The following is a 12,192-nucleotide window of genomic DNA, read 5'->3' on the forward strand; positions in this document are numbered from 1 at the left end:
ACAAAATAATCAGATAATTTTGCAACGAAAAAGAGATAATTGGGAAATTTTTTTTCCTGGTGTTGGGGCTTGGACTCAGGACCTGGGGTCTGTCTCTGAGCCTCTCTGTGCTCAAAGCTATAGCTCTACCACATGGTCCACAGCGCCACTTCTGCCTTTTTCTGTTTATGCATTACTGAGGAATCAAATCCAAGGGCATGCTAGGCAAGCACTCTACCACTAAGCCACATTTTCAGTCCCAACTGGGAGATTTTAATAGACTAATATCACCTTAGATTGGTAGATTTTATAACTTTGTTTATATTTTTGCCATGATGAGTCTTAGCAAAAATTATTTGAATACTTCTCAATATGATATATGTAAGTGGCTGGGAAAATTAATTCATATATATATGTCCAAAAGATTGAGAAATACCTTCACGAAGCAGAATGTTTGCCAGTAAACCGGACAATTAAACTAACATCTAATCATCTATAGAAAAATGGCTTGTTCTTGTGACAACTTTATTCATATATAAGGTTGGAAACAACTATCTTGGGAACTAATTGGAACTCAGTCATATTGATCCTTTTTCTGTTTCTGAGAATTTCACTAAAATGCTACTAAAAAATGTATGTGATTCCTAATCCTGTTATTTTGTTACTTAGGAGTATCTTATTAGATTCATTACATTCAAAAGGTTTTGAACATTGAATTTTCAATAGTTGCAATATATCCTTACCATAGATTTAGTAATATTGTACTACACATCCCTAATATGTTTTCATGGATAATTTGGATTCATAGAAAGTAATTTTTTGCTTTGTGCAAAGTGTCTACTCTGTAATTCTATTGGCAAAGTCACACGGCAAGTTCAAACAGATCAATCAAGTTTTCTCTACCAGAAGATGTTTCATTTTATTTATTTATTTGTCAGAATTAGTGTGATATTTACAACAGTTTGTCAATTGCTATCTCCACTAAGTCTAGCTACTCACCATGTTGAAGTCTAAGGATACTTGTTTGAAGCCAGCCTAGGCAAGCAAGTCTCTTAGACTCTTATCTCTAATTAACCACCAAAATGCTGAAAATGGAACTGTGGCACAGTTATAGTTAAAACAAACAATTGAAAATATAGACATGATAATTGCCAAAAAGTTAAAACTGATTTGTGAGTTAATTATGTGAAAACAGTAGAAAAAAATAATTGTACATAAAAATTGTTTTTCTTCAATTATTTCTTTAGTTAAATTTCAAAAGGGGAAACTGAATATTGCTCTTAAAATATTAATTTATTCTGGAGCTGTCACTGTTCCATAGGCAATAAAAGCCAAAATTTTACAATCAAATTATTTTGTAATAAACCAATTAAATACCAAGTAAAATAGTCTAACTATAATATTTTGGATCAAAGCTAATATTCTGATGGAATAATAATTCACAATAAAATGATTATTAGATAATGAAAATATTTTTATAACTCATTTTATTTAAATTTGAAACATATCAATAAATCCAAAATAATAAAATAGCATTAAATAGTTAAAATATTTAAAGTTTTACACAATTCACAATATCTAGAAAGTCTCAACCTGTGCCCAAGAGACATAATGTTTCTCCTATCCATTCCTGTGAATTTTTCATTGCTTGTAGTCTTACACTGAGGTCTTTGAAATATTTGAATTGATGCAGGTGCAAGGTGACATATGAGAATCTTGAGCATTTATCCAACAGAACACAAAAGTAAAGTAAAGCCACGAGCACATCCTCGTTCACTGAGAACTATTCACCATTGCCAAGATATGGATCAACCCAGATGCCCCCAATAGAGAATGGATCAAGAACATGTGGTATATATGCATAATTGAATTTTATTCATATGTTGAAAGTTTGATGTGCCATTCACATGGAAATGGAAACATCAGGGAAATATATAGTCAAGTCAGCCAGACCCAGAGAAACAAAGGTGCATTTTTTCCCTCATAGATAGAATGTACCTATAAATCTACACATAAAAAAATGAGTGATATGCAAGTGGTTAAAAATGAATTAACTAACATATATTAGATTTCATGAAAAGCTCCAATAATCGTATCTTTTAGAAAAATTAGGTTAAAGTCCATCAAAACCAACAAAAAGAAATAGATACTCACAAAGGAAAGATGGGACCAAGGACAAAGGAGTAGTCAAATGAAGTGAGGTAGGAGGGAAGAATGTAGTCAATAATTCATTGGAAATATCAAAAAAATTAAAAACATAAAGAAAGGAGTGGGTTGATGGGAATTAGAATGTAATTAAGATGCATTGTATTCAGAAACTGCTTTGTTAAATGTCACCTGTGTACAACTATTTAAAGATAATAAAACCTAAGAAAAATGAACCCCAAGATAGGGACACAAGAGGTTTTTATTTTGTCACTGTTGTTTTTAATGTACTATGTGATTTTTCTGTTTGTTTCTTTTGTATGTTCTTCCCCTATGGTATAAAACCTTTTGTCACTGTATTTGATTTTGGTGCCCTACATCTTGTATATACATTTTTCTACTTTGCGGAGAGGAAGAGAAGTAACAAAATCCCAAAATAAGGATATAGGTTGACCCATTATAGCATAAGATGTACAGACACTATGTTGTTGTTGTTTACAATTTCCCTGATTATGGTAATCTTTTAATTTAGCACAAAATGTATGAATAGAAGAAAATGTAAAATTATTACCATTATGATATCACATTGGGAGCAATATAAATATTAATATTTGTTCATCTGTTTTAAAATTTGTTTCTACTTTCCAGAAAAAATATTCAATACTATTTTCTATTTTACATTAAATTTTAAATTCCAACAGTTTGACAATGGGAAGGAAGGTGGTTACAACTGTTACAAATCTATAAAATAATAATAGAACAAATAAGCCTATGTAGAATTTGATGTTTATTGAGGCAATGATTAACATCTATGAGAAAAAAAAATTGTCATTTTAGTTTTTCAATTGCTATATGTTATTTAATTTAAAAAATAAATTTTAGCACTTAATGTGGCCTAGAACACAATTTGCATTATGAAATTAGCATTTATGTATCTAGAAGCTACTACTATATATGTGTCATTAAATATATATATATCAGAACTAGTTAATATATACCACAGGGTCATAGAGAATTAATAAAATTTTACCTACATACCTTGTAACTGAATCTTGTTCTCTGGACTCTGAACCAGAACCGAACTGACAGAATCAAGGTTGTCATAGTTACTGCAACCAAGAGGCCCCGTCCGCGTTTCTGTTACCTGACAAGTAAAACATCAGCTTTGTTACATAAGTCAGACTTTTGCAATGGTTTTTCTTTAAGGTAGTTGCTGCACACTAATATTCATCTTCTGGTAAACATCATTTAAAGCCTACAATCTATCAAGCACCACGCCACAGAAACAGAGCAGCCACTTCCTTTCGCTTCAAATCTGTTTGGTCTAAAATAGTACTTACATTAGTTCACTGAGTTTACCAAAGTTATGACTGAAACTCCTTAAAACAGAACATTTCAGCTCACATAGGGTTCTTGTGTTTGATGTTTTCTCTAATAAATCGTAGCATTTGTCCTGTTGTATCTAAAAATGGATTTTATTATCTTATTATTTAATATAAAATAATTTCCCCCTTTTATGGTAACATTAAACTTCTATAACCTGTGTGACTTCCCTCTCTTCTATTTCTTCTCAATAAATGGAGTATCTCCTGTGCAGGGAAATAATTTTAATTCTACATCTTTGATTCAATAACATCACCTACCTCTACCCAATTTTCAAGAGAAACTTACTTTTCATCTACAACTTTAATGTTAATCTCATGTTCAGCTCAATTATGATTATTTCTACCTGAAATATATTTTTTTTGGGGGGGGTCCGGTCTTGGGGCCTGAACTCTGGGCCTGGGCGCTGTCCCTCAGCTCTTCAACTCAACACTAGCGCTCTACCACTTGAGCCACAGAACCACTTCCGGCTTTTTTCTTTTTGCTTATGTGGTGCTGAGGAATCGAACCCAGGGCCTCAGGCATGCAAGGCAAGCGCTCTACCACTGAGCCACTTCCCAGCCCCTACCTGAAATATTTTAATAGTTGTATATAATTACAGTTTTTCCATGCACCAATGTTATACTTAACTATGGAATCTCATATTGTGGTGTATTGAAATAGAGAGCATCAGAAAATGATGACACATAAGTAATAAATACAATTAAGTGACTGATTAAACCTGAAAAGTAATCAATTATATACCAAAATTCATCCTGTAAACAAAATCATTTTAGAGAAGATAATAATTATAATGAAATTTCTCTTTAACTACTTTTCTTCTGAATAGTAAGATAGTACTTTGAAAAGCAGAATTTATATTACCATTTATAAAGCAGACATGAGGTTTTATTTTATTCAAAGTAAAAGCTAGAATCTTTAATAAATTTAGAAAAAAACAATGCCATATTTTCCAACTACTTGTTGCCTTTCAAATTTATCTCTTTTTTGTTTGTTTGCTTTTCCCCAAACCCCACTGGCTTCTTGTTATTCCTCCAAAATGTCAGACATCTGTCTTACAGAGTATCTTAGACTTAGATTTAGAAAGTTCTCTGAAATTTTTCTATGTGCTCACATCTCTTATACATTTGGAACTGTGTTGAAATAGATTATAAATGTAAAATAGTTTTGCACAAAATTGTTGCAATCTGCTATGATAAAAGATCAGGAGATGCATGATTTAATTTTAGGTTATTTATTTTAAAAATTATTTATTAATAAAAATCAAATCTAAGAAGTTTTAATCATTTAAAAGTATGTCATATGGTACACCTTATTTTCAAGTTCACAATTATTGTTTTAAATTGTAGATGCACAAGAAATAAATTTAATTTTTATTTTCAACTAACTTAATTCTTTATTTTTATAGATACCTTCATACATTTTCTCTGATAGAAGAAATTCATTTCTCCCTTAAAAATATTATATCTAAATAACAATAAAAAGAGAGTGAATAAACAGTATATTATTTGTTTCTATCTATATTTTATTTGTTTCTCTTGACTGAGTTTAAAGAGATTACAAATAAATCATGATATTTAATGTTAATAAGACAGGTGTTTATTAAATTTATATTTTTAGTTTCTAAAACCCAAACTTTGAAGATTATAAGGGTGTAAAGAAAAGCAATAAAAATCTTTGAAAAATTATTTAGGACAATTAAAAGCTGTTTTGTAAGCACTGTTTAGAATGTTTGTAGGTTGGCTATAAAAAGAATTCCAGAATTAGAGCTCTTAAGATTTTTTCCATGTTTTACTTATCTTTCTTTTCACAAAGTTGTTGTTACAATTGCAACATAAAGCTTCCTATCTTTCCTATGTAAATTATAATAAAGCACAAGTTAATTGGTCTAGATTGATGCAGAATTCCATTGAAAAGCTATGCTATTTGGGTCACTCTCATGAGTGATAAATATTACTATGGAAATTCTGGCTAATCATCTTGAATCTAGGGCAAAGTGAACTAGCATTGTTCTGAGTATTAATTGATACATTCTTTGAAGTATATTCTCATAAACCCAAATATTAATCCACACTAGAGATTTGAAAAATAAAACACGAGTATTGACTAGTTTATACATGTATTAAAGAATATTATATATTCTGATAGCACACAGGTAATATAGATGTAATTACATGTTGTAAAAGTCATAAACAAAAAAAATCACTTGGGAAAATTCTGGTTTTATAAAGACAATATCATTTATCATTTTATTTCAGGTGGTGATAATGTCTAATGATGCTTTTTTAATTTCAAATATGGCTGTTGAGCTTAAATACGTTTTAGTCATTGAATTTATTTCTGTCAGTTGTTCATTCTTATTTAAATTTTATTAAGCATTGAATATAAAACAGATTCAATGTAGCTTAATTTGTATTCCATTGCAGTAATTATTGGGCTTGCTTTTAATTATTAAATGAATTTTACACATTGTAATTGCAATATGCATATAAAATGATATATTCATATTGGAGAAAGTATATTTTAGTGGCAAAATGCTTTTTTAAAACAATTTTTCATGTATTCACCATATCCACAGTATGAAAGTAGTCCAAATGCTGCTCTTCAATAGATGAATAGGTCAATTAATTGTGGCAGATACATACAGTGGAATTTTACTCATCCATCAGGAGTAACAATATTTTATCAGAATGGACCTGATGATAAGAATAAAGTAAAATAAATCTAGTCACGGACTTATATGTTTCCTTCATATATGAAATTTAGATTCAACTTATAAATGTAAATGTAAGTATATAAAGGATCATTAGCACAGGTACAGAAATGTATTACCCGAAATGTGATATAGCCAAAGGAGAATTCTAATAGTTTAATTCCATTCAACAACCAATTTACAGTGTAAACAAATGAATACTACAAAACCAGTACTTGATGTGTGTGGGAAAGAAAGGTTGAAGGGGGCAGAAAAATGGAAGAGAAGAAGAAGGGAGAATCCAGTCATAATATTCAATGTACATAGGTGAAAAATAAACTAGGAAAACTAAGGGGATTGGGGGTGTTGAGAGAAATGGTGGAGAATAATGAAAGGGATGATGCTGATAAACATACATTGTACTTGACATATTGAATTTTCATACCTTTAAAATTACTTAAAAACAATAAAAATATAACATAAAATATTTCAGTAGGCTTCACCAAAAGGTTTTATCATAATCTTTGAAGGAAAAGTATAAATTTATGTATAAAATATTACCACATGAAAAATACAGGAATATAATGAATCAATTTAAGTTTATCTTGTATCTACATATTGCATGAAAAAATAATAAATATTATATGTGCTGTGTAATGCAAAACATACACCCATATATATATATATATATATATATATATATGATTTTAAGTATATTTTACATTTTCCATATTTTCTTGAACCAGTTAACACTACATAGTGGTATTTCAAAAAATTTTATGATATACAATCAATGAACACATTTCTCACATTTGCACATAAAAGCATGATGAGAATCAAATATAAATTTAATTTAAAGGAGCATAGACTTCTGCTGAATTATTCATATTCTTTGAAAATGAAAATCATCATCCTGAAGATTATTTACCCTATTTTTCCTCCCTCAATTGTTTGAGTGGATAAAATACTTTCAGATATTATGTTTATCTATTTACAGAATTTCACTTTTAAAAGTTATGTAGTGACTCCTTCACATAAATATCAATGATCCTTCAAAAAAGATTTTTTTTAAAATAGGTATAATTACAATATCGGGTGCTGCAAAACACTTATTTCCAATTAGCTGCCAAAATGCTGGAAGTGGAGCTGTGTCACCAGTTGCTTTGTGCAAAAAAAAACTACGGGCAGAGATTGGGCCCTAAATTCAAGCCCCACGACTGTCACAAATGCTCGCGCACGCGCGCGCGCACACACACACACACACACACACACACACACACACACTTGAATGTACACTTACAAAAATGATTGCTATAGAAATTAATTATAAATGCATACAAAATAAAGATAAAGCTTGGCATTTTTATGAATAAAGAGTAAGAAACAATATAAAACAATATAGGGCTGGGAAGGTGGTTCAGTGGTAGAGCGCTTGCCTTGCATGCCTGAGGCCCTGGGTTCGATTCCTCAGCACCACATAAGCAAAAAGAAAAAAGCCGGAAGTGGTGCTGTGGCTCAAGTGGTAGAGCGCTAGCCTTGAGCTGAAGAGCTGAGGGACAGCGCCCAGGCCCAGAGTTCAGGCCCCACGACTGGACCAAAAAAAAAAAAAAAAAAAAACAATATAAAGAAGTGACAATGAAGGCCAGGAGAGAAACACAAGCGACAGAGCATGCGCTCTACTTGAGAACATAATCACATATGCTTCCTGGGGGGTGAAAAAAATCACATCAATGCGGTACTCTCCTGTTCTACTGGAAAGCACAGTCCAGTGCATGGCTACAGTGATTGTCCTACTTTTTTTTTTTTTTTTGATTGGTCCTGAACTGGGGCCTGAACTCTGGGCCTAGGCACTGTCCCTCAGCTCTTCAGCTCAAGGCTAGCACTCTCCCACTTGAGCCACAGCAACACTTCCAGCTTTTTTAGTGCTTATGTGGTGCTGAGGAATCGAACCTAGGTCCTCTTGCATGAAGGGCAAGCACTCTACCACTGAGCCATCTTCCCAGTCCCTGTCCTACATTTTTATTTTTTTTTTGCCCTACATTTTTATAGCCAATAAATTACCCTCTATCAAAATACTGCCCAAGAATCCCCCTACAAACACCCAGAGGTAAGTCTGTTGAGATAGACTTGTATGCATTTTAAGTACACACTAAAACATAAAATTATACCCTATGTTAAAAGAGAAAAGTTCTTTTAGGTTCTGGAAGTGTTTATTTAATGTGATATGGAATAAAATAAACTGGACACAGCTAACTCACAACAAAGCATCCAAATAACATTAGGTCTCCTTTGTATTTACTCTAGAAATTAGATTAGTAGCATTTGGTCACAAAGGGGCCAAACCTGTACCCCATTCCTGTGGATATTATCTGTCTGCCTATCTATCTGTCTGTCTGTCTGTCTATCTATCTATCTATCTATCTATCTATCTATCTATCTATCTATCTATCTATCTATCTATCTATCTATCTATCTATCTATCTATCTATCTATCTATCTATCTATCTACCTGTTTGTCTGTCTGTCTGTCTATCTGTCTGTCTATCTAGCTATCTATCTATCCATCTATCTAATCTATCTTTAAATAATGTAGAGCTTAAAATCAAAAGTATAACCAAATACAGAGCAAGAAAAAGCTCTCATTAGGTCCTAAATTCATGATTATACATTTAGAAAGCTGATATTTTTCTACAAGCTGCTTTTGTGATAGCTATAAATGATAATATTTCATAAGCAGGAGCTTATACTTCAAAGAAAACCTAAAGGGATACTGTTATTTTACTAGAGTTGGCTGGAAGGTTTTTTATGTTTTCAACACAAATAATGAAAAGTAAAACTAAACTGTCATAAAGTAGTTACAAACAATAGACAGGATTGCACATAGTTGAGGGCTTTGGCCCACTACCTGTATCTGCTGAGATCTTTAGACAGTGTCAACACTTTTTAGTGCCAGAGCCAGGCTGAATGAAGGTTAATCTAGATCAATGAAATAGCATTTTAGGAAAACCAGGGGTCCAATATTTTTTTTTCTGTTACCTTACATTACAATTGTAATCCAGGTCAGCTTTCATTAGATATATTCAAGAAATAAAAAGAAAATAAAGAAGTAAGCCGGGCGCTGGTGGCTCACGCCTGTAACCCTAGCTACTCAGGAGGCTGAGATCTGAGGATCGCGGTTCAAAGCCAGCCCGGGCAGTAGAGACCGTGAGACTCCTATCTCCAATAAACCACCAGAAAACCGGAAGTGGCGCTGTAGCTCATGTGGTAGAGCACTTGCCTTGAGCTGAAGAGCTGAGGGACAGCGCCCAGGCCCAGAGTTCAAGCCCCACGACCGACAAAAAAAAAAAAAAAAAGAAGTAAAAAAATTGGAAGAATTTTTGTACTACCCTATTCCCCTATGGATTGCAATCATGTTTCCTTTAAGTTCCAAACCAATTAGAAATGACTACGAAGCTTCAAAAGGTAATGGCACAAAAATCCCAGTTAAGAATCCAAGGTAAGAGTACAAATATGCTATTTTTCATTTTCATTTATTTATTTCACTACTTTTTATTATTATATTCTTTCCATCTTTAAGTAGGTATACAAAAGAGTGTTAGCATTTCAACAAACCAATCTGTAAGTATGTTGTACTTATAAATAGCTTTTTTAGAGTGCTTGTAAATCATCATATTATACTGAAAGGATGTTCTGATTATTTTGAAGAATAATAATAACTTGATTAGATAACCATATAAAAGACAACATAAAGCAAGGACTTATCTAAATTTTATGTAGCTAAATCATCAAGGACATAGAATTAGGAAATATTCTGTATCCCAGATTGTCTCTCCCTTGGAAATAGGGAGCTCATGTGGGCTGCTCTGTATGGTTCTACTAATTCCTTTCCCAAACACATTCTGTCACTCAGACCCAACCTTTCCAATATAGTCTTGTTCCTAGAAGGGCATTCTCAATGCCTTGAGAGAATGGGTAGGAATATAATCAAGATGAAATACAAATCGTGGGCTACACATGAAAACTAATTCACTAAGACCATGAACAAATCCTTTGCCAAGATCAGCAAGCAATTAGTATTGCATTGACTAGAACCCCACTTCTGATTAATTCTCACCATAAAGGTCAGTAAATCACTCTATTTCTAAATCCGGCCAATCTGCCCACTTGATTCTCACCTTGTCTCAGTCAACCATTTACCTAACAACTGACACTTCATACAATAGAGAAACTGGATTCTCCACTGTGCTTTCATTGACAGTGTTAATACAAACCTGCATGGGCAAATGTCAAGTAAAGAAATAAAGCATCTATCACCACATTAGAGGATGCTTGCTGCAGAATCAGGAACACTGACAGTTCATCAGGCTAGCGGTGCTCACAAGCCCAGCCCAATGCAATCTGTCACTGTCAAAATGCCAGCAACTGTCATGCCATAAAGGGTTATGCCTTACTAGGATATAAAAGAAGACACCTAGTTAGACATAGGCTTGTGTGTATACAAAAATGTTCTTATTATTACTATTTTCAATTTTCTTCTTAACTGAGGAGTATGGTATGATTGAATATTGCCTAAAGTCATTTCATATAAATAAATACATATATGCACACGCACCCATATATATGGTATGTGTTGCACTAATGGTTTATTCCTGGAATCCTAGCTATACAGGAGGGTGAGATCTGAGGATTATAGTTTGAAGACAGCCCTTGTAGGAAAGTGCATAAGATGCTTATCTCTAATTAACGAGCAAAGAACCAGAAGTGGTGCTGTAGCTCAAAGTACCTTGAGGAAAAGAGGGTGCCCAGGTTCTAAGTTCAAGCCCACCACTGATCAAAAAAGTGCTCAGGAACTGCATAAACACACCACATACACACACACACAAACACAGATTGGTAAAAAGATGTGCATAAACTTTCAGTATGCACTTAAATATTAAAATCTAAGATGACACCCTGGGTTAAAAGAAGTTTTCTTAGATTCTGGAAATGTTTTTGCGATGTGATATGGAATAAAATAACTGGACACAACTGAGTCAGAACAAGGCATCCACATAACATTAGGTCTCCTTTGTACTTACACCATGCTGTAATCTGTTTAACAAAAAATAGTTTGTGTGTCTCTTCTGAAATGCCATTAATAGGCCATTGTAAAATACGTTCTAAAGCATTCCTTACTGTATATGATTAAAAAGTTTAAAATATTTTTAATACTGCTTTTTGAAGTTTCAGCAGTTAGCAATTTTTTTTTGAGTTGCATATCAATAGCTGCTGACTTAAACTATCTTTTTTATAACAGGACAACGAATGTCTGTGTGCACACATGAGCTGAACTTTCAAGACTGAGACTGTCATCTTCCTCCATTTGTCACCCAATTAAACAAGGGCCCAAGAGAACTCATAAGCAGGGAATACTAAAACCTCAGCTGACTGGTGCATAATTAGGAAGACAGGAGTGGATTTCTTGTTTCAACTGGCCGTTACTAGAGCAGTTCTCTTTATCTTCCTTTATTTGAAAAATAAATTGGCTTGTCTCAGAAAAAGTTAGGAGACATCTCAATTCTTTTGCAACTCATTATCACTAAAAGTCAGCACTAAGATGATAAGATGACTTGAAAAAGGAAAAATATAAATTATGTAAGTTCCACATGAACTGAATGTTTTATTAAAACTGTAACAGCTGTGAACAAATCAGTAAAGTAGCAAAATATCTTCATAATGTCATAGTATCACAATCACATCACACAGTGTTGATCTTTGATCACTTCATTTATTTGAAACAGCCTGAGGATGATAACTAACACAACTATTTATGCTTAAAACATTGGTGGAAGTATAACAGCAGTTAGAAACAGTCCTTTTTAATCTATGGCTTTACATTTTTCCTAGAAAGAAAAGAAAAACAGACAAATACATTGAATGTGAAATATGACAGTTCTTGTTTTCCTTTTATTTAAATTACATTTCTCCCTGGTTATCTTCTTTATATTATATCC

The 12,192-nt window shown here is 32.7% G+C and overlaps 1 protein-coding gene across 2 annotated transcripts in view; it reads right to left on the minus strand.

The window, feature by feature from the left end:
* The window catches only part of Brinp3 (BMP/retinoic acid inducible neural specific 3), a 424,144-nt gene that overhangs the window by 149,576 nt on the left and 262,376 nt on the right, over nucleotides 1-12,192 (minus strand). For both annotated transcript variants that reach the window (XM_042674472.1, XM_042674473.1), the window contains one exon: nucleotides 3,163-3,268. In XM_042674472.1, the coding sequence (XP_042530406.1) occupies nucleotides 3,163-3,268 (106 nt within the window). The remainder of the gene's footprint in view (nucleotides 1-3,162; nucleotides 3,269-12,192) is intronic.

The sequence above is a fragment of the Dipodomys spectabilis genome, unplaced genomic scaffold, assembly GCF_019054845.1.
Source record: "Dipodomys spectabilis isolate Male_0828 unplaced genomic scaffold, ASM1905484v1 ptg000019l, whole genome shotgun sequence".
Taxonomy (NCBI): Eukaryota; Metazoa; Chordata; class Mammalia; order Rodentia; family Heteromyidae; genus Dipodomys; species Dipodomys spectabilis.